Raw genomic sequence first — 20,382 nt, 5'->3', positions numbered from 1 at the left:
AGGAGAACCTCTATAAGCCTTCCAAAAACAGAAGCAAAAAAGGGTAAAGTCTGTGATTCTACAGCTACCAACATACAGTTGCTTGCATCCGTCTCATCGTAGTCTTGAGAGCATGCTTCGCTTTGGCACCATCAAAGAAGAAATTGCAATAAATAGGAAAAAAAAAAGAAACATTCATAACTGGACTGTAATAAATAGCAATAACTTAATAATCAATAAATATATTCTATATTTTTCATGTATCTGAGTGGATGCATGGCATCAAGTAGTCTGCTCGGCCTCTTGGACCAATTACCAACGTACTGTCAAAAAATAACAAAACAAAAAAACATGAACCTCTAAATTCATCCTGTGTATAAATCGGTGTGATCATTTTCTGTGGTTTTGAATGTATCTACCAATAAAGGCCTTCACATTGAGCCATACTTGATTTAAAGAGCAGCCATCAGCAGGGTCGACCCCATTAAACCCATCACACTGCCTGCTGGAGTTGATCCTGCTGATTAAAATGATACCTTTCTCGTGAAAATCGGTTGTGGCATTCCAGAGAAAAAAAATTACTTTTATTCTTCGTGCACCAAGGGGCGGGGCCTAGCTCCTCAGCTTTCCAGTGATGGCCACACCCATCCGTTCACTGAAGCCCTTATTTCCATAAAGAATAGAAGTCTTTTTTTGGGGGGGAATGCCGCAACCGATTTTCACAAGACAGGTATCATTTTAATCAGCAGGATCAATCCTACCAGGTAGTGTGCCTGCTTTAATAGGATTGATCCTGCTGACAGGTGCCCTTTAAGTAGATGTCCTCAGCAGGTTTAGCCATATGGTGGGTTGCCCTGAGGACTTGACTGGGAAAATCTGAAGGCATCTTTGGTTCTGGCATACCCTGTAACTGCTACTCAGGGACCCGTATGTGCAAGGTACAATGGCCAAGGCTTTCCATATCAGGCTCCATGCACATTTGGCTATGGCTCCATGAGCCATATATTCAGCGCCAATGATGGATCCAGTTCTTTAGGAAAGGCTTCCCTGAACTGATAGAATAAGTACATTGCCCTAAAATTATGGGATAAAAAATAATAATAAAAAAAAAATTGAAATGGAAGTGACATCATTGATAATTACCTGTAGATTGTACTGAGAATGACTGACAGTATTTGGTACAGTAAAGTAATATGAACTGGAGTAGCAAAAATTTTAATTAAACCCCAAAACACAGAACTAACGGATTATGTAATACACTTGTTTTTTTGATGTAACAAAAAGATATACAGGAAAAACCTGACATGCATGATGTATAAATGCCGGTGCTTAAAAGCTGGATATCGACCTTTCCAGTCAACACTGCTGGTGAGTCACATATAGAAAAATCTGTCAAAATCCATCCCCCGTCTTAGAGCAGTGTCTGCATCTCTCCTGTGGAGGATTTTTTTTATTTATTTTTTATTATATCCTGGCAATCACTGGATTAATGCCACAACAGATTTTCATGATAGCTCCATGCCCAACCATCCTTGGTCCTCTTCTCCATCTCTGACTTCCGGGAGACCTCTACGTGGCGGAAACTTGATCCCTTCCTTTGCCTTATTTCAGGAATGCAATACGCACTGCCGCACGGCTATCCAAAAAATGAAATCATACGCATCCACATTTCTTAGCGGAATGTTGCCTCAAGGTGTGGTAAACTAGGTTGTCGTCCAGAAATGAAACGTCATCATCAAAGGCAATGGGCCTGCAGCATGCTTGCTTCACCTTGTCGTTAACCAACTTTTTCTTGATGGTCAAGTTTTTTAGAATTTGGTCATAAGTTGTCTCTGGGTTATTGCAGGACCCACTGCAGTACCGGAACTTAAGTTCTTCTTTGGCTTCGTAGCCCAAACCCAAATCAGTCACATTCAAGTGTATCTCCCTAAGAACGCATCCCTTGTTTCTCCTTTTTTTTGTCTCCTTGCTCGTCTTTTTACTGGAATCTGACTTTCTACTGGAGTCTATTGTAGCAGCTCTTCCTCTGTCTCGTCTGGAGAGGGATTGCCTGTTGGATGACCTCCGAAGTCTTTTTATGGTGTCTTGAATAAACTCCAACACATCATCGAACTGATCGGGGTAGTCATCGGGCACTTCAGCTGCAACTACATTTTTTAAGGAAAGAAAAGAAAATATTAAAAATCATGCCACAAAATGTGCAAGTCTTTAATATGTGTCAATGAGAAATTCTACTAATTCTTTCTTCTTCATGACTCTAGAGTAAACTCATATCCCACATTCCATAATCAAAGACTCATCGTGTTGGCAAAAATCTTGTCCATGTGTCTGCCGTGAAATATTATTATAAGCATGCATAGTGATATTCTACAACAAAAACATGTAAAAATAGGCAAATATTTATTAATTTCCATCAGGACAACCCCTTTGTAGTTTGGAGATGATCCAGTGAATTGTTTTAGATCTTGTTTCAGAAACAATGGCCAGCCAGAAGAAATGTAGTATTGCATGGAAACCAGGGGCGTAGCTATAGGGAAAGCAGAGGAAGCGGCTGATTTGGGGCCCTGACCCAAAAGGGGCCCATCCAGAAGGAGGAGGGCTAAAATATTTTGTCAGGGCCCCCTCAACAGTATTACACAATGAAATTTTATACAGTGACAGTATAGACAGTGTAGGAAACGGATGGAACAGCTGCCGGGCCTGGTCTGAGAGAGCGATCTTTACTAGCGACAGGAATGGGGGTGGCATGAAAGGAAGGGGTTGCGAAAAAATTACTGGGAGAGGAGGCCCCTATTCAAAAATTTGCTGTGGGGCCCAGTCATTTCTAGCTACGCCACTGATGGCAACCATTTACCAGAATGGCTGAACATGTAATGCATAAATGCTGGTTCTGCCAGAATGGGATGTCCATAGACTGGCCCAGCAATCAGCTGATCCATGCAAGTCTTCCTTCAGAAACAGTGGCCACTATAGGGGAAATACAGTATTACATGGCAACCATTTAAACGAATGGTTGAGCAGGTAATCCATGAATGAGCTGGGTCTGCCAGAGTGGGAATATTAAACAGCAGCTCCGAAGGGTGCTCCTCTTAATAGGGTATATGGATGGAGGTCCTCCATTTCATCCAGTAATGGGCCAAAAGCAACTATATGAGTTCCATTCACCACTGAATATGGAACATTTCAAACCTGAATGTCTATTAAGAAAGTCAAATACATATGAATGTTTCCTTTATTTTATATTATTTTTCACAGAACTTCTTTTAAGTTTTAGCAAGCAATTTCTCACTATAATACTGAATAATGTGTAACAGTGTTTAAAACGCATGAAATGTGTCATACAGAGAAAATATAAATACACTCTACCACCCTAGTCACCAGATTTATATAGTAACAGTGTTTGAATGTCAAATGAATTCTAAGAATTGGGTTGTGAGCTGTCCTGGGGTTACTGTAGGACCCATCGCGGTTCCTGAATTTTATCTCAACAGATGCCTACTTTATTTTACTTTTTGCTGTATAGTTATTATTGAGTATGATCTCTGAATACACACTAAGTTTACTTCTAGAGTTTACTTTAACCTTGTGGGTAATGTAGCCAGATCTTCATGCTGTAAAGTTTTAAATTTTAAGGGTAAATCTTGTTTAATTTTAAACAAATATGTTTTTTTACCTTCCCAATAGGTCAGCATGTAATATAATTGTAACTAAAGCATGCTATGAAATGGGCATGGTCACCAGAGACCAAACAGTGCAAAGTATAAGGAGGAGCTCAAAAATGTTACAGTGGCCGCATGCAACTAATAGGTCTTAGAAATTAAGAGAAAACTTAAGTGAGATCCAGTCACTGAGAATACAAGTCTATGCTGTATAATGCAGTATATATACAAGACTGGCTGGATTATCAAAAAGGTCTGTGCTTAGCCTGAAATATATAATGAAGACCACATGTCCACCATATGTTTGCATACACAGCTCCAATATACATGACACAAGTATCTCATTATATCAATGCATTCCATCAGTAAATAACAGAACTATGCACTAACAACAAATTCTTTTATAGAAAACTTTTTAGACACAACCAAGCAATAAAATAATTGAGGTTTATGTTTCTTTTAGATTTCTTATCGTGTGGACATGCTCACTCAATACATTTGCTACTTCATGAAGCACTCAATGACATTTTTATTTTATTTTTTGCCTCTGTTTTTATTTACACCAGATAACAGGGAGTATAGGTGACTCTTCCTGGACATTTTATGACCGTGCTATCTTCTCCGGTCCACCGTTATACTGGGAGACCTACACTACTACCTGAATCCTACAGTGCTGTCTGGACCGAAAGTCAGTCTTTCCATGCATGAGAGCTTCAATGTGAATCTCATAGGCTTGCATGAAAAGCCTGAGATCTGGTCCACACAGCAGATATTGTAGGATTAGAGTAGCTTGAATGCAGGTCATGTGAATGTTCATCCATACAATGCATGGTTGGCTGGGTCTGCTGGAGCAGCAGACACTCTTAAAGGGAGGCCCTATGTTCTGGCTCCAAGAAGGAGAGCACCGAGTGGGGGACACCCATCTATGTCCTCCATATGCCTCTGGGGGAAGAAATGGTCTTTATCAGAAAAACCCCTTTAAAGGTCATCAATATCATATCGGTGGGGTGACGGTCCAACATTACGCACCCCTTACCGATCAGCTGTTTCAGGCAGCTGGTAATGGACAGAACCAGAAGAAGAAGGACCTATCTAATTTGTGAATCAAATATAAACGATATAGCTATATAGGTAATGTAATATTGTGATGAGGTTGTATAGCCGGTGGATTGGGACTCCACGTGGTCTTGATATACCCCCTGCTATGTAGAGGAGAAATTTGATAATATCACTTATTCAGCTAAGTACAAAAGATTTATTACAACCTATAATAAAACATCAAAAACCTCATAAAATATAATAACAAACTAGTAACTTCCACCCGCCGGACCCTTGTGGTAATGGGTCTAGTATGATTTTGTAGAAAATAAATACAATAAGGCCTTTTATGGGGAAAGTTTAATTATTAAAAATAATAATAATAAAAAATATAAAATCGCCCAAAAGGAGGAGCAGTATAAAGAACAGCTGGGTCGTCGCAATTTATCCTTAAAGCATATGTCTTATTGTGGGATCAGTATAGGGCAAGCATGCTCATCCTTCGGCCCTCCAGCTGTTGTAAAACTACAACTCCCACAATGCCCTGCTATGGACTGATCTATGTCCCGGAGAACCCCTAATGTACAACACTGACCAATACCGCCTTTATTCTGGTTAATACTTTGCCTATCCTGGTATTTAGGTCACTTTGACTTTGCAAACCTTCAGAGATTACACTTAGAAGTGCAGTTCCACTATGGCTTTAAGCCACAGACATGACAGAGCAGGTGCACTGCATACTAAGCCCAATGTCCCATATGCAAAATTCAGCACAGTAAATATCTGTAGAGCGTGGACCGTGGTTTACACCCCCCGTTCCTAGTAATCCCTTCAAGAAACTAAGTATATTTCATCACACTTTGAGTTTCAATTTGCAGGACTGGAGAAACGTGGCTGCTTACTCCCCAAAACGGCACCACACCAGTCTACAGGATGTATATGGTATTGCACTTTCGCTCCATTGAAGTGATGGAAATGAGCTGCAATACCAGGCATATCCTGTGGACAGGTGTGGCGCTGTTTCCAGGAAAAAAATCATGTTTTTTTCAATTCCTGTAAAACGCCTTTAAATCGCAGTCACTAAAGGAGATGGGCATAATCACCAGATGTTAAGTTTGCAAGTCAAAAGACCGCTCGCTGATCGTTCAAATAATAGTCGTCTCAGGTGTCTCCACAAGCTTTCCTGTGTATAAGCTGCATACAAATGCGGATCAAGTTATTCGCTCGTTCCCTTGGCATTCATGTGTCTTGTTTGCTTGATTACCTGTTCTTGTTCCAATGAATATTCTATTTGATTATGCAAATTCTGCTCGACTTCGGCTTCTCCGATCCGGCTTATATACAGTGTGTAAATCCTACCCAGGATGCATTGTGCTCTGCCGCAGCATTAACATTAATACATAGGGAATGTATTGTCAAAAAATGACAGGTTTTTATTATAAAATAAACAAAATAAATGTATTTTTTCAAACTGGCCACTAAAGAAGTCACAATAGGCTGAAATGTCCTGTCGTCTGCAGGCTTTGCTGTATAGACTGGGACAGTATGAGCAGAGTCGTCTCATTATAATTTGAGGGCAGGTGAGATTGTGATAGCCATAGAGGCCTAGATAAGATATAGAGACACATGATATCAACAGATAAGGTTCTGATATGTTCAGATTTCTCTAACCATTATCTGTCATCCATAGCAGCTGTCATAAAGTACACACAATTTAATGCCATGTCTTTATAAACAGACTGTACAGGAAGTGTATGTCTCCAATATGGCCCCCCATATACAGACAATACAGGAAGGAAGTGTGTGTCTCCAATATGGCCGCCCCTATACAGACAATACAGGAAGGAAGTGTGTGTCTCCAATATGGCTGCCCGTATATAGACAATACAAGAAGGAAGTGTGTGTCTCCAATATGGCTGCCCGTATATAGACAATACAAGAAGGAAGTGTGTGTCTCCAATATGGCCGCCCCTATACCGACAATACAGGAAGGAAGTGTGTGTCCCCAATATGGCTGCCCCTATACAAACAATACAGGAAGGAAGTGTATGTCCCCAATATGGCCTCCCCTATACAGAAAAAACTGGAAGGAAGTGTGTGTCTCCAATATTGCTGCCCCTATACAGACAATACAGGAAGGAAGTGTGTGTCTCCAATATGGCCGCCCATGTGCAGACAATACAGGAAGGAAGGAGATGTCTCCTAGATGATCAATAAAACTACAATTGCATACACAAAACATTCCCTTTAATGAATAATTCTATGTTTGGTAGAAGGTATCTGAATATATTCAGGCCGTTACCAAGCATAGAAAGAACAGTGAATATACCAGATCTCCTTACCACTGTGGATCCTGAGCTAGTCACCAACTAGTCTAGAATTTTTCTACACTACGGAAAGAAAAAATTTACTGAAAAATAATTAAAAACAGCAAAAACTTCATGAAGATAACACACAGAGAAGGTGGGTTGTCCATCTACTGACTATTTGGACAATATTGATCATCCCTCTAAGAACTGTGACATAGACGGAGAGCTTGTTGGTAGGTATTATACGGACGTTTGGTGGATAATAGTGGAAATGTTGAAGAACCAAACCTGTCGGTCATACAGTAGCACCTGTCAGAGAAGCACACATAGATATGTAAATGAAGGCCTAAAGCCCAGAATAACTCTGAATACCAGGATATCACGTATCATCAGTGCACAATGCCGGCTCCTGTGCTGCGAGTCCATACCGAGTGTTGCTAAGTGAGGTATGTTACACAGATTCCAAAAAGTTTAGGTGCTGTGCCAGACTGTAGTGCTAAGGACCTGCTAATATCCTCATATAGAGGAAATCGTGGCACTTCTGTCCTGTGGCTCATGTTTCATACATGGAGGTAGCCAGTGCTATTACTGTTCTATATGCAAATTAGCTCTTCTCCAGAAGGAAGAAAACAATCGCATACCAACCAAACAAGATGCTCTTCCGAAAGGAGGAGCCACCCATATGTAGTTTTCTTCTCTCTGGAGGAGAGCTAATTTGCTTATTTTCATCCCATGGAACATTGCCTGGAAATAGGTCTTCATACACTTCTATATCCCTTCAGAGAGAACCAGTACTCTCCTCCACCAAAGTCTAGCAAGATACTTTTGGTGGGGCCCAGGTACGAAGACCACCACCACCAATGGCTGGAACTTGAATACCTTTCTAGTTTGCTATGTTTGGAAGAAAGGGCCATTGTTCTTCTGCTTCTATGTCCATGTTCATGCATGGTGGAAAGAGTTATTGTCCTTCTGATTTTGGATGATAAGAGTCACTGCCTTTCTGCTTGAGGACAGAATGACACACTCTTCTTTGACCTCTCTTGGGTTCCTTCAGAAGTTTTCAGGCCATAGACTACAATGATTCAAAAACATCTCTCCCAAAGGAAGCTTCGAAAGCCAAGAAAGTTGAAAAAGCATGGCACTCAGTAGAGTTAAGAAGGCCATATGTTCTACAAACCAGTAGAGACTCAATACATTGACTCCACTTTAACTAACTTAAGACCATTAGGTCCCAATGACATGTTCTAAATGCATGGTGCATTTCTTGAGGTGTCCTTGACACAGTCCACTCAAGAAGCCAAACTGGAAATGGAAGAATATTAGTGGAATAAGAGCTGAAAGACTACGGCAGCTATCATACCAAGTGCCAGTGGCTCAGGTGGTGACATACATTGAGTCCCTCACCCTTTGAGATACTTTCTCTTGACTAATAGTGAAAGAGAGAAGGAGCCTAATCCAGCCAGTAGACGAGTAGAAATAATTTGATCACATATCAGTCTTGAAGGAGTGATACATGCGTGACATTGTAAATCTGTCTGTGACAGACCAAGTGTAACTTCAGATGAGCTGCTGGAGAGGAAGACAGAAACCGTATATTATACAGCCTAATAAAATGTCACCTAAACTCAAAGACCCCTGGAAGGGTATAAAAATGTGCCACACCACCAAACTCAGTCACACAGCAATCATTTCCTACTTCATCATGAGGTCCACAAACTCTAACTGTTCATAACGCAAGTCTCAGATGTCGGAGAAAATGGGGACCAATTGGGCCATCACTTAAGACCAGCCCACAGAATATTATGGGTTAACCTCAAGTAGGTCAACATGGTCCTATGTAACACAAAGACAGGTTAATCGATTTCAGAAAATGCAAATGTGACGCTTGTCCCATGACTGGTGGCTTGAGAACCTTTACTATAAGGATTCTTGACTATTTTTCTCTCACGCCTTGGGACGATGGCATATCACCCAATGGAAACACCTCCTGTCCACTCTCCCAACAAGATAACGGTTTATTGAGGGCAAGACTGTCCTTGAAAGCCAAGGGTCAGGGATTCTACCAGTCACGCCCTACGGATGATAGACCACTTACTTTCTTCCCTTCTTGCGTTCACCTGGCCCATCGTCTTATACGTTCCTTTTCTAACCTTCATCCAAAGTTGGGATCCTCTCCCCAGTTCTCAATATCCTGTGTCTCCATCTTTCTTATTACCCATGTATTTTAAAATATAGTTGAAGTTGCTGGACAACTACACACCTGAACCCCAACTACAGCTCGCTAGTGAACTGTGGACATCTTATTTCTACCAGGGTTGGTCTTAGGAGGTGGCAAACAGGGCAATTGTCCAGAGCCACTGATTACTAGGAACTGTCCCCCAAGGATAGTAGTATTATAGTAGTTATATTCTTGTTCATAGGCAGTAATAAAGTAGTTATATTCATGTACATAGGAGCAGTATTATAGTAGTTATTTTTTTGTACATAGGATCAGTATTATTGTAGTTATATTCTTGTACATAGGAGGCAGTATTATACTAGTTATATTCTTGTACATAGGAGGCAGTAATAAAGTAGTTCGATTCTTGTACATAGGGGGCAGTATTATAGTAGTTATATTCTTGTACATAGGGGGCAGTATTATAGTAGTTATATTCTTGTACATAGGATCAGTATTATTGTAGTTATATTCTTGTACATAGGGGGCAGTATTATAGTAGTTATATTCTTGTACATAGGAGGCAGTAATAAAGTAGTTAGATTCTTGTACATAGGGGGCAGTATTATAGTAGTTATATTCTTGTACATAGGAGGCAGTAATAAAGTAAAGTAGTTAGATTCTTGTACATAGGGGGCAGTATTATAGTAGTTATATTCTTGTACATAGGGGGCAGTATTATAGTAGTTATATTCTTGTACATAGGAGCAGTATTATAGTAGTTATATTCTTGTACATAGGAGGCAGTATTATAGTAGTTATAGTCTTGTACATAGGAGCAGTATTATAGTAGTTATATTCTTGTACATAGGATCAGTATTATTGTAGTTATATTCTTGTACATAGGGGGCAGTATTATAGTAGTTATATTCTTGTACATAGGAGGCAGTAATAAAGTAGTTAGATTCTTGTACATAGGGGGCAGTATTATAGTAGTTATATTCTTGTACATAGGGGGCAGTATTATAGTAGTTATATTCTTGTACATAGGAGCAGTTATATTCTTGTACATAGGGGGGCAGTATTATAGTAGTTATATTCTTGTACATAGGAGCAGTATTATAGTAGTTATATTCTTGTACATAGGAGGCAGTATTATAGTAGTTATAGTCTTGTACATAGGAGCAGTATTATAGTAGTTATTTTCCTGTACATAGCATCAGTATTATTGTAGTTAGATTCTTGTACATAGGGGCAGTATTATAGTAGTTATATTCTTGTACATAGGAGGCAGTATTATAGTAGTTATATTCTTGTACATAGGATCAGTATTATTGTAGTTATATTCTTGTACATAGGGGCAGTATTATAGTAGTTATATTCTTGTACATAGTAGGCAGTATTATAGTAGTTATATTCTGGTACATAGGAGCAGTATTATAGTAGTTATATTCTTGTACATAGGAGGCAGTATTATAGTAGTTATATTCTTGTACATAGGAGCAGTATTATAGTAGTTATATTCTTGTACATAGGAGCAGTATTATAGTAGTTATATTCTTGTACATAGGAGGCAGTATTATATTAGTTATATTCTTATACATAGGAGCAGTATTATAGTAGTTATATTCTTGTACATAGGATCAGTATTATAGTAGTTATATTCTTGTACATAGGAGGCAGTATTATAGTAGTTATATTCTTGTACATAGAAGCAGTATTATAGTAGTTATATTCTTATACATAGGGGCAGTATTATAGTAGTTATTTTTTTGTACATAGGATCAGTATTATAGTAGTTATATTCTTGTACATAGGAAGCAGTAATAAAGTAGTTAGATTCTTGTACATAGGGGGCAGTATTATAGTAGTTAAATTCTTGTGCATAGCAGTTTTTAGCAGTTTTATTTTTATACGTAGGGGGCAGAATTATTATCTAATTATCAGAATATGGGTCCACCCAGCTGTGCTTCATGCCCAACCATTTCCCTATTACTTTAGGGTCATACTGATGCTTGTTAAATGCCACCCTATTGCCAGCACCACATGATTGTGCCACATCTTTTACTCAGCCATGGACAATTTCATTTCTGAGTTTGTTGAACTCAAATTCTACCATTTGACTAATGATTGCTGCCTGATTCATTTAGCTAAACAGACCGTGGCGGAGTAAATCTACATCTCTATATGTACAGGAGCCGCTGCGTGCATTGTTGTGGTCTGGGGGAGGGGGAGTTTGCACCTGCTGACATCCATATAGATGCCTCCACAGCTCAGATGTGTTGGTTATTTAAAGCCCTAGGATTATAATGTACATGAGCCAGGAATCTCAGGGTCCTTTGTAGGTAAATTAATCCGGGTCGATGACCACAAACAGTGCCTACGGGTCTATAATATGGACCAGTATTGACTCTGTGTGCTGCTTTGCAGGGTACGTGCACATAGCACTGCCACGTATGTGGACCTGATCTGTGGAGGACATTTACATAGTCATCCATTCATTACATCAATGAAATTTTAAAAAAAGCATGCCAGTAATGAAAGCTGTATACAGAGCAATGCTTGCCTGGCGGATGCAGAAAGGACATCTGTCCGCCCCAATGGGGTCTATGGGTCAATTCGATATTTGCACCGGGATCGAAAAAATTGCTATAAAAACTAGGATTACCGCTTCACAACTTCAATATTCTCCAATGAAAGTCATGACATGCAACCATAAGGCCATCAGAAGTTATCCAGCGCGGTCAGCGCTTTCTTTCTTGAAACTGAAGCACCACGACTACTGAGCGCCGCCATATTACACGGGAGCCGTAGCCTCTCTCTTTAATAATGACTACTGAGGTGAGACAAGATGGCGACCCCGGGGCACAGATGGCCTATGGGGTGTGTGACCAGGGCACAATGGCTGACCTAAAGCCACCAAACTGAACATTGGATATCAGTATTATTTAGACATGTTATTTAGCACTATATGGCGGTATTATTTGAGCAATGTATAACAGCATTTACTGTCAGTGTATTATTTTGCAAATGGTGGTAACACTTGATATTGGGATTTTGTCGATGTATGGCATTGTTTGGGCACTAAACGGCACATATACGTAGGCACTGTTTGGGCACTGTACTATATGGCACATATACGTAGGCACTGTTTGGGCACTATACTATACGGCACATATATACGTAGGCACTGTTTGGGCACTATACTATATGGAACATATACGTAGGCACTGTTTGGGCACTGTACTATGCGGCACATATACGTAGGCACTGTTTGGGCACTGTACTATGCGGCACATATACGTAGGCACTGTTTGGGCACTATACTATACGGCACATATACGTAGGCACTGTTTGGGCACTGTACTATGCGGCACATATACGTAGGCACTGTTTGGGCACTATACTATACGGCACATATATGTAGGCACTGTTTGGGCACTATACTATACGGCACATATACGTAGGCACTGTACTATGCGGCACATATACGTAGGCACTGTTTGGGCACTGTACTATGCGGCACATATACGTAGGCACTGTTTGGGCACTGTACTATACGGCACATATATGTAGGCACTGTTTGGGCACTGTACTATATGGCACATATACGTAGGCACTGTTTGGGCACTATACTATACGGCACATATATGTAGGCACTGTTTGGGCACTGTACTATATGGCACATATACGTAGGCACTGTACTATACGGCACATATACGTAGGCACTGTTTGTGCACTATACTATACGGCACATATACGTAGGCACTGTTTGGGCACACAGTATTTTGTGTTTCCTGATTACAGCCGAGTGATTTGCGGATAACAGGGAGACCTATGTAATCTATACAATCTACACCTCCTCAGAGTGACACAGAACGGCGTCCATTCCCTGGAACGTCGTGTCCAGTATTAAATATCCTGGGACTATTACTCTCATCTGACTCGCTACAACTACATCTAAACTATGTTCTCCAGCGGTAACATAAGACACGACCTCCTGGTGAGTCACCGCGGCCTGCGGCCTGTCACCTGGGATCCAGTCTTCTCCCATAGGGTGCTGCATTTCAGAAATCATATGTGAAGATATGAGATTTCTGCCCATGTACCAGCATTGGTGGGGCCCCGACCTGCAGTCCATCAGTGTTCGTCTTTTTGGGGGATAGAACAGTCAATAACGATTTACTGTGTCTTCGAAAAAAGACGAATACTGGTGTAAACCATGACGCCTTCCTCTGGATCAACTCTGCAGGAGAACAGGCTGAACTGGATGGAGCGGGGTCTTCTTTCAGCCGCACAAACTGTGTTACTATGATCTAGAAATCCCATCAACAACGGGAAAACTCTATCAAAATCTCATTATCTCATATCTATCTAATATCTATCTATCTACAAAAAACAGATAGAACAGCAGCACAGTTAGACAAACGTAGATAGGGTGCAATTTCTCAGGGAAAGTAGGCAAATCTTCCACTTTTCAATAATTCCAAAAAACGAGGCAGCACTCCGACATCAAGTGAAAAAGGTGGTGACCCAATTTATTCCCAGGCTGAAACATTGCCTCATTTTTTGGAATTATCTATCTATCTATCTATCTATCTATCTATCTATCTATCTATCTATCTATCTAATGTATCAGTCTGGAGTCCGGGCTGTTTCACAGAGCATTGTCCAGACTGGATACAACTCTGCTGGTTTGTTACAATGTGTTGCAGCCTCTTCATGGTATACTAAGCATAGCGCCATACATTGTATAGTGGCTGTGCTTGGTTTTTTAACTGTATCTCATTCACTTTAATCAGACTGAGCTGCACAAAGTCCATGTGACTGATGGACTGGACATCACAGGCTATATATCTCCTATCTCTCTATCTATCTCCTATCAAATATCAATCTTATATCTATCTATCTAATATCTATCTCATATATATATACAGTACAGACCAAAAGTTTGGACACACCTTCTTATTCAAAGAGTTTTCTTTATTTTCATGACTATGAAGGCATCAAAACTATGAATTAACACATGTGGAATTATATACATAACAAACAAGTGTGAAACAACTGAAAATATGTCATATTCTAGGTTCTTCAAAGTAGCCACCTTTTGCTTTGATTACTGCTTTGCACACTCTTGGCATTCTCTTGATGAGCTTCAAGAGGTAGTCCCCTGAAATGGTTTTCACTTCACAGGTGTGCCCTGTCAGGTTTAATAAGTGGGATTTCTTGCCTTATAAATGGGGTTGGGACCATCAGTTGCGTTGAGGAGAAGTCAGGTGGATACACAGCTGATAGTCCTAATGAATAGACTGTTAGAATTTGTATTATGGCAAGAAAAAAGCAGCTAAGTAAAGTAAAACGAGTCGCCATCATTACTTTAAGAAATGAAGGTCAGTCAGTCAGCCGAAAAATTGGGAAAACTTTGAAAGTAAGGGCTATTTGACCATGAAGGAGAGTGATGGGGTGCTGCGCCAGATGACCTGGCCTCCACAGTCACCGGACCTGAACCCAATCGAGATGGTTTGGGGTGAACTGGACCGCAGAGGGAAGGCAAAAGGGCCAACAAGTGCTAAGCATCTCTGGGAACTCCTTCAAGACTGTTGGAAGACCATTTCAGGGGACTACCTCTTGAAGCTCATCAAGAGAATGCCAAGAGTGTGCAAAGCAGTAATCAAAGCAAAAGGTGGCTACTTTGAAGAACCTAGACTATGACATATTTTCAGTTGTTTCACACTTGTTTGTTATGTATATAATTCCACATGTGTTAATTCATAGTTTTGATGCCTTCATAGTCATGAAAATAAAGAAAACTCTTTGAATGAGAAGGTGTGTCCAAACTTTTGGTCTGTACTGTATATATATCTACTGTATTATCTATCTATCTATCTATAGAATATTTTGAATCCAGGTGCACAGTGGTTTTATTGTATTGGCTGGATTCTGTATTACTGTTACTTTCTATCATTTCTTTGCTTGCTGTCAGGAGCAGAGCCTGGTGTCATATTTGCCGCCACACATGTCTTTATTACAACCCTGTCCACACAGGCATCAAAGGCCCTGTACATAATGCTGGTGAACATGCCAGAGGCTAATCCAGAGCGGCGCGGAGCCTCACCATTTATGTGCAGGGAGGGAATATGACATGAAAGGTGCCGAGGTCAAAGCCTCATTCTTGGTGATTAATAAAGGCTTCTTTCTCCGGCTCATTCACTGATTCTTCGAGTGCAAAAAGACACAGGATTCCTCTTCCTCCAGCTCTAAAGATCTGCTGAAACCGACACGACCCCCGCTATCACCTGTCACCGTATTAAATGACAATGCCTCGGCCCTGTCCACGCTCATTCACATCCACTTACCCCAAACACTGAGGCCTCATTCTCACAAGGAGGGTTCCTGACCTTTCTACAACTTTCTAATACATTTTATGGCTTGATTCTTCACAGTTTCTAAGATCTCTGCTGGCTGTCAGTGAATGAGGAAATAACCATATCTAGTTCTGCTCTCAGCTGAGAAGTGGATACAATTGTATCCAGTCTAGACAATGCTCTGTGAGCTAAACAGCCCGGACTCCAGACTGATACATTGTAACAAACTAGCACAGTTGTATCCAGTCTAGACAATGCTCTGTGAGCTAAACAGCCCGGACTCCAGACTGATACATTGCAACAAACTGAGAGATTTGTGCAGCTGCTGCTGATGGGTTTGACTCACAGAGCATTGTCTAGACTGGATACAACTGTGCTAGTTTGTTACAATGTATCAGTCTGGAGTCCGGGCTGTTTAGCTCACAGAGCATTGTCTAGACTGGATACAACTGTGCTAGTTTGTTACAATGTATCAGTCTGGAGTCTGGGCTGTTTAGCTCACAGAGCATTGTCTAGACTGGATACAACTGTGCTAGTTTGTTACAATGTATCAGTCTGGAGTCCGGGCTGTTTAGCTCACAGAGCATTGTCTAGACTGGATACAACTGTACTAGTTTGTTACAATGTATCAGTCTGGAGTCCGGGCTGTTTAGCTCACAGAGCATTGTCTAGACTGGATACAACTGTGCTAGTTTGTTACAATGTATCAGTCTGGAGTCCGGGCTGTTTAGCTCACAGAGCATTGTCTAGACCGAATACAACTGTACTAGTTTGTTACAATGTATCAGTCTGGAGTCCAGGCTGTTTAGCTCACAGAACATTGTCTAGACTGGATACAACTGTACTAGTTTGTTACAATGTATCAGTCTGTAGTCCGGGATGTTTAGCTCACAGAGCATTGTCTAGACTGGATACAACTGTACTAGTTTGTTACAATGTATCAGTCTGGAGTCCAGGCTGTTTAGCTCACAGAGCATTGTCTAGACTGGATACAACTGTACTAGTTTGTTACAATGTATCAGTCTGGAGTCCAGGCAGTTTAGCTCACAGAGCATTGTCTAGACTGGATACAACTGTGCTAGTTTGTTACAATGTATCAGTCTGGAGTCCAGGCTGTTTAGCTCACAGAGCATTGTCTAGACTGGATACAAATCTGCTAGTTTGTTACAATGTATCAGTCTGGAGTCCGGGCTGTTTAGCTCACAGAGCATTGTCTAGACTGGATACAACTCTGCTAGTTTGTTACAATGTATCAGTCTGGAGTCCAGGCTGTTTGGCTCACAGAGCATTGTCTAGACTGGATACAACTGTGCTAGTTTGTTACAATGTATCAGTCTGGAGTCCGGGCTGTTTAGCTCACAGAGCATTGTCTAGACTGGATACAACTGTACTAGTTTGTTACAATGTATCAGTCTGGAGTCCGGGCTGTTTAGCTCACAGAGCATTGTCTAGACTGGATACAACTGTGCTAGTTTGTTACAATGTATCAGTCTGGAGTCCAGGCTGTTTAGCTCACAGAGCATTGTCTAGACTGGATACAACTGTACTAGTTTGTTACAATGTATCAGTCTGGAGTCTGGGCTGTTTAGCTCACAGAGCATTGTCTAGACCGGATACAACTCTGCTAGTTTGTTACAATGTATCAGTCTGGAGTCCGGGCTGTTTAGCTCACAGAGCATTGTCTAGACTGGATACAACTGTACTAGTTTGTTACAATGTGTTGCAGCCTCTTCATGGTATACTAAGCATAGCGCCATACATTGTATAGTGGCTGTGCTTGGTTTTTCACTTGAATGGGACTGATGGACTGGACGTCACAGGCTGAGGAAGAGGCCGCAGAGCTCAGCTGAGGCCCTTTTCAACAGCTGATCGTGAGGGTCCCTGGAGTCAATCCCCATGGATCAGATACTGATGACCCTTTTTTGAGGATATGGATATTCTGGACCACCCCTTTAAGCTTTATTAGCTTTATTTACATTAAATCAACTAACACCCCCCCCCCCCCAAGACTAGGGATCAGGCAGAGCTATACATGCACAGTCTGAATATCTTGTGTATATACTCTGTTTGACACTTACAGTTATGTTGGATGCCTTGTTGCCCCTGCACGGCAGTGGGACGCTCAGAATTCGCTGCGTACATTCCCAAAGCCGAGTCCTCGTCTTCCAGCAGGGATTCTTGACTAGATCTCTTCTTACCAGTTGACCAGCTTGAAGGCAACGGGGTGTTGGACACAGATCTCAACAGCAAAATGCAGACAGCCAAGATAGCCCATAACTTCATCTTAGAAAAGCTTCCAAGAAAGGGACCTTCCGGGGGACAAGGAGAAGAAGACATCTTAGTGTCTCAGTTTAGTTACAATGTATCACTTCTTCCTTCTCTAATGCAATTGCCATTAAGATACATGACTAACCTGGCATCTCCTGATAATTTCTAATGTTAGAATAGATCACTAGGAAATCCCATAATACTCTGATTGGCGGTGCTCTGATTTAGGAGAACCCCCCCACCAATCCAGAGTACATTGAACCAAACCGGCTGCATGTATAGATGTAGCAGTGCTGAGTTTGGGCACTGCGATTTTATCAGAGACGTCACATACAATACTACACAAAATGCAATTATGTTATATCTGACCAACTCAGCTCTGCTGCATCTGTTAGCTAATGGCTCACATAAAAAATGTGGAAGAGAGCCAGTTGAGCTGATGCGGTGACCATTTGTTTATCCAAGATCGGATTGTGATGGATTAAGATATCAAATGGCTCTTAAAATATTTTCATTTTTCTCATAAATATGAAAACATTGCGATGTAGCAGAGCTAAATATGTTAGCAAATCGTTCTTTTGTGCATCTAAAAAAGTCGGTATTTATGTCCTGAGTACGAAAAGCACATAGAAAGATATAGGATATCCATTCACAGAGGTGGAGCCCAGACGTCACAAGAAGCTACTGTACCTGTTTCTGATCATACTTGACCCCCTAAACAAAAACTGACCCCCCCCAGACCAGTCGCTATAAATAAGCACACATGCAGGATCTCCAAACACGTACAGACCTAAAGAACAGAGCTCCTAAATACAGACCCCAGACCAGATCCCCTAAACTAATACCAGCTGCAGACGGGAACCTCTCAACTAATACAGATGCCCTAAATATAGAGACCCCAGACCGGACCCCCTGAGTAAATATACAACTAAGACCAGGTCCCCTAAACTCATACAGAACCTGTAAAGTAATGCAGACCCCCTAAATAAAGAGACCCCAGACCAGATATTATTTTTTAAAAACTACAAATCCTAGACCCTTTAAATAGAGAGCCCAGATCCCATACGCTAATACAGGCTGCAGACCAGACCTAGATATTGAGACCCCAGACCAAACCCCCTAAACTAATACAGGCTGCAGACCAGACCTCCTGCATACTGAGACCCCAGACCACATCCCCTAAACTAATACAGGCTGCAGACCAGACCTTCTACATGTTAGACCCCAGACCACATCCCCTAAACTAATACAGGCTGCAGACCAGACCTTCCATATGTTAGACCCCAGACCAGATCCCCTAAACTAATACAGACTGCAGATCAGACCTCCTAAACAAATACAGAGCCCTAAATATAGAGCCCCCAGATCCAATTAACTAATTCAGGCTTTCAGACCTTCTACATATTGAGACCCCAGATCAGATTCCCTAAACTAATTCCGGCTGCAGACCAGACCTCCTACATATTGAGACCCAGACCAGATCCCCTAAACTAGTAACGACTTGTAGATCAGACCTTCTACATATTGAGACCCCAGACCAGACCCCCTGAATAATTGCAGACTCTAAATCAAATGCCCTAAATAAGGAGACCCCAGAACAGATATTATTAAAAAAATTACAAATCCTAGACCCTTTAAATGGAGCCCACAGATCCAATAAACTAATACGGGCTTCCGATCAGACCACACAGATAGTGCCCTAAAAAATTGCGCCATGCAAATAGTGTCCCTGACACTAAACAGTATCATAACCATAATGTGCCCCAAAATAATTGTGCTAAACTGATACTGTGCCAGGGTGCCCCCACAGTCCCATCAATAGTAATAATTCTCTGCCAGAGTGCCCAATAGTAATAATATCCCCACTGTGCTCCAGAAGTAATAATGTGCCCGTACTAGTGATCTCATGATCCCCTTAGTCCCGTAGTGGTCAGACAAATACAGACCCCCCCCTCCTACATATTGAGACCTCAGATCAGACCCTTTAAATAAATGCAGACTCCAAATCAAACACCCTAAAAAATAGACCCCTTAAATAAAGAGACTCCAGACCATACACCTTGAATAAATAAAGATCTGAGATTTTCTACGCGAATACAATCTGCAGAGCAGACCCCAGACCAAACACCCTAAACTAATACAGACCACTGACCAGACCCTGACACCTCTTCCAAGAGTTTTCCTCTCTTTTTGGGAACCTTCTAGATATTTTATGAGGGTTGGTCTAGTGTCTCCTGAGCGGTGTAAGAGCTGGCAGTTGCCTTGCGACCGCTTCCCTTGCTGTCCTGGTGACCACCTTTAGAGCGCATGCAGTGTTGGTCGCAGGATGTCCTGATGAAGCCTGATTTGATTGCTTTGACACGTGAAGCCATGGGGCATTTGATAACCCGAGTGGCTGTGGCGACCGTGCCAATGACCGGACAACATGGTGTCACTTTAAACTGTTGGGAAACTCTAGCAGTCAGTTCACAAAGCGATCGCATGTCCAGAAGAATGCAGTAAAAGCAAAGTTTACACTACCAAAATACTCTGTGTGGGAAACACTAGAGCCGAGTGTATGCAAGGCAAAAATAGCCATCACTCCTGTTGGACTTAACCCCTTCTAT

General features: G+C 41.3%; 1 protein-coding gene across 1 annotated transcript in view; it reads right to left on the bottom strand.

Annotated features, from left to right (window-relative positions):
- Positions 1-1,108: 1,108 nt before the first annotated feature.
- The window catches only part of GDNF (glial cell derived neurotrophic factor), a 29,611-nt gene continuing 10,337 nt past the window's right edge, over positions 1,109-20,382 (bottom strand). The window contains exons 2-3 of the mRNA XM_040420138.1: positions 17,587-17,817; positions 1,109-2,126 (exon numbers count right to left, since the gene is read on the bottom strand). Of these exons, the coding sequence (XP_040276072.1) occupies positions 1,633-2,126; positions 17,587-17,791 (699 nt within the window). The 5' untranslated portion in view covers positions 17,792-17,817 and the 3' untranslated portion in view covers positions 1,109-1,632. The remainder of the gene's footprint in view (positions 2,127-17,586; positions 17,818-20,382) is intronic.

Source organism: Bufo bufo, chromosome 2 (assembly GCF_905171765.1).
Source record: "Bufo bufo chromosome 2, aBufBuf1.1, whole genome shotgun sequence".
Lineage (NCBI taxonomy): Eukaryota > Metazoa > Chordata > Amphibia > Anura > Bufonidae > Bufo > Bufo bufo.
Note: the sequence above shows the minus strand (reverse complement) of the source record. Positions and strands in the feature narration are given on the sequence as shown.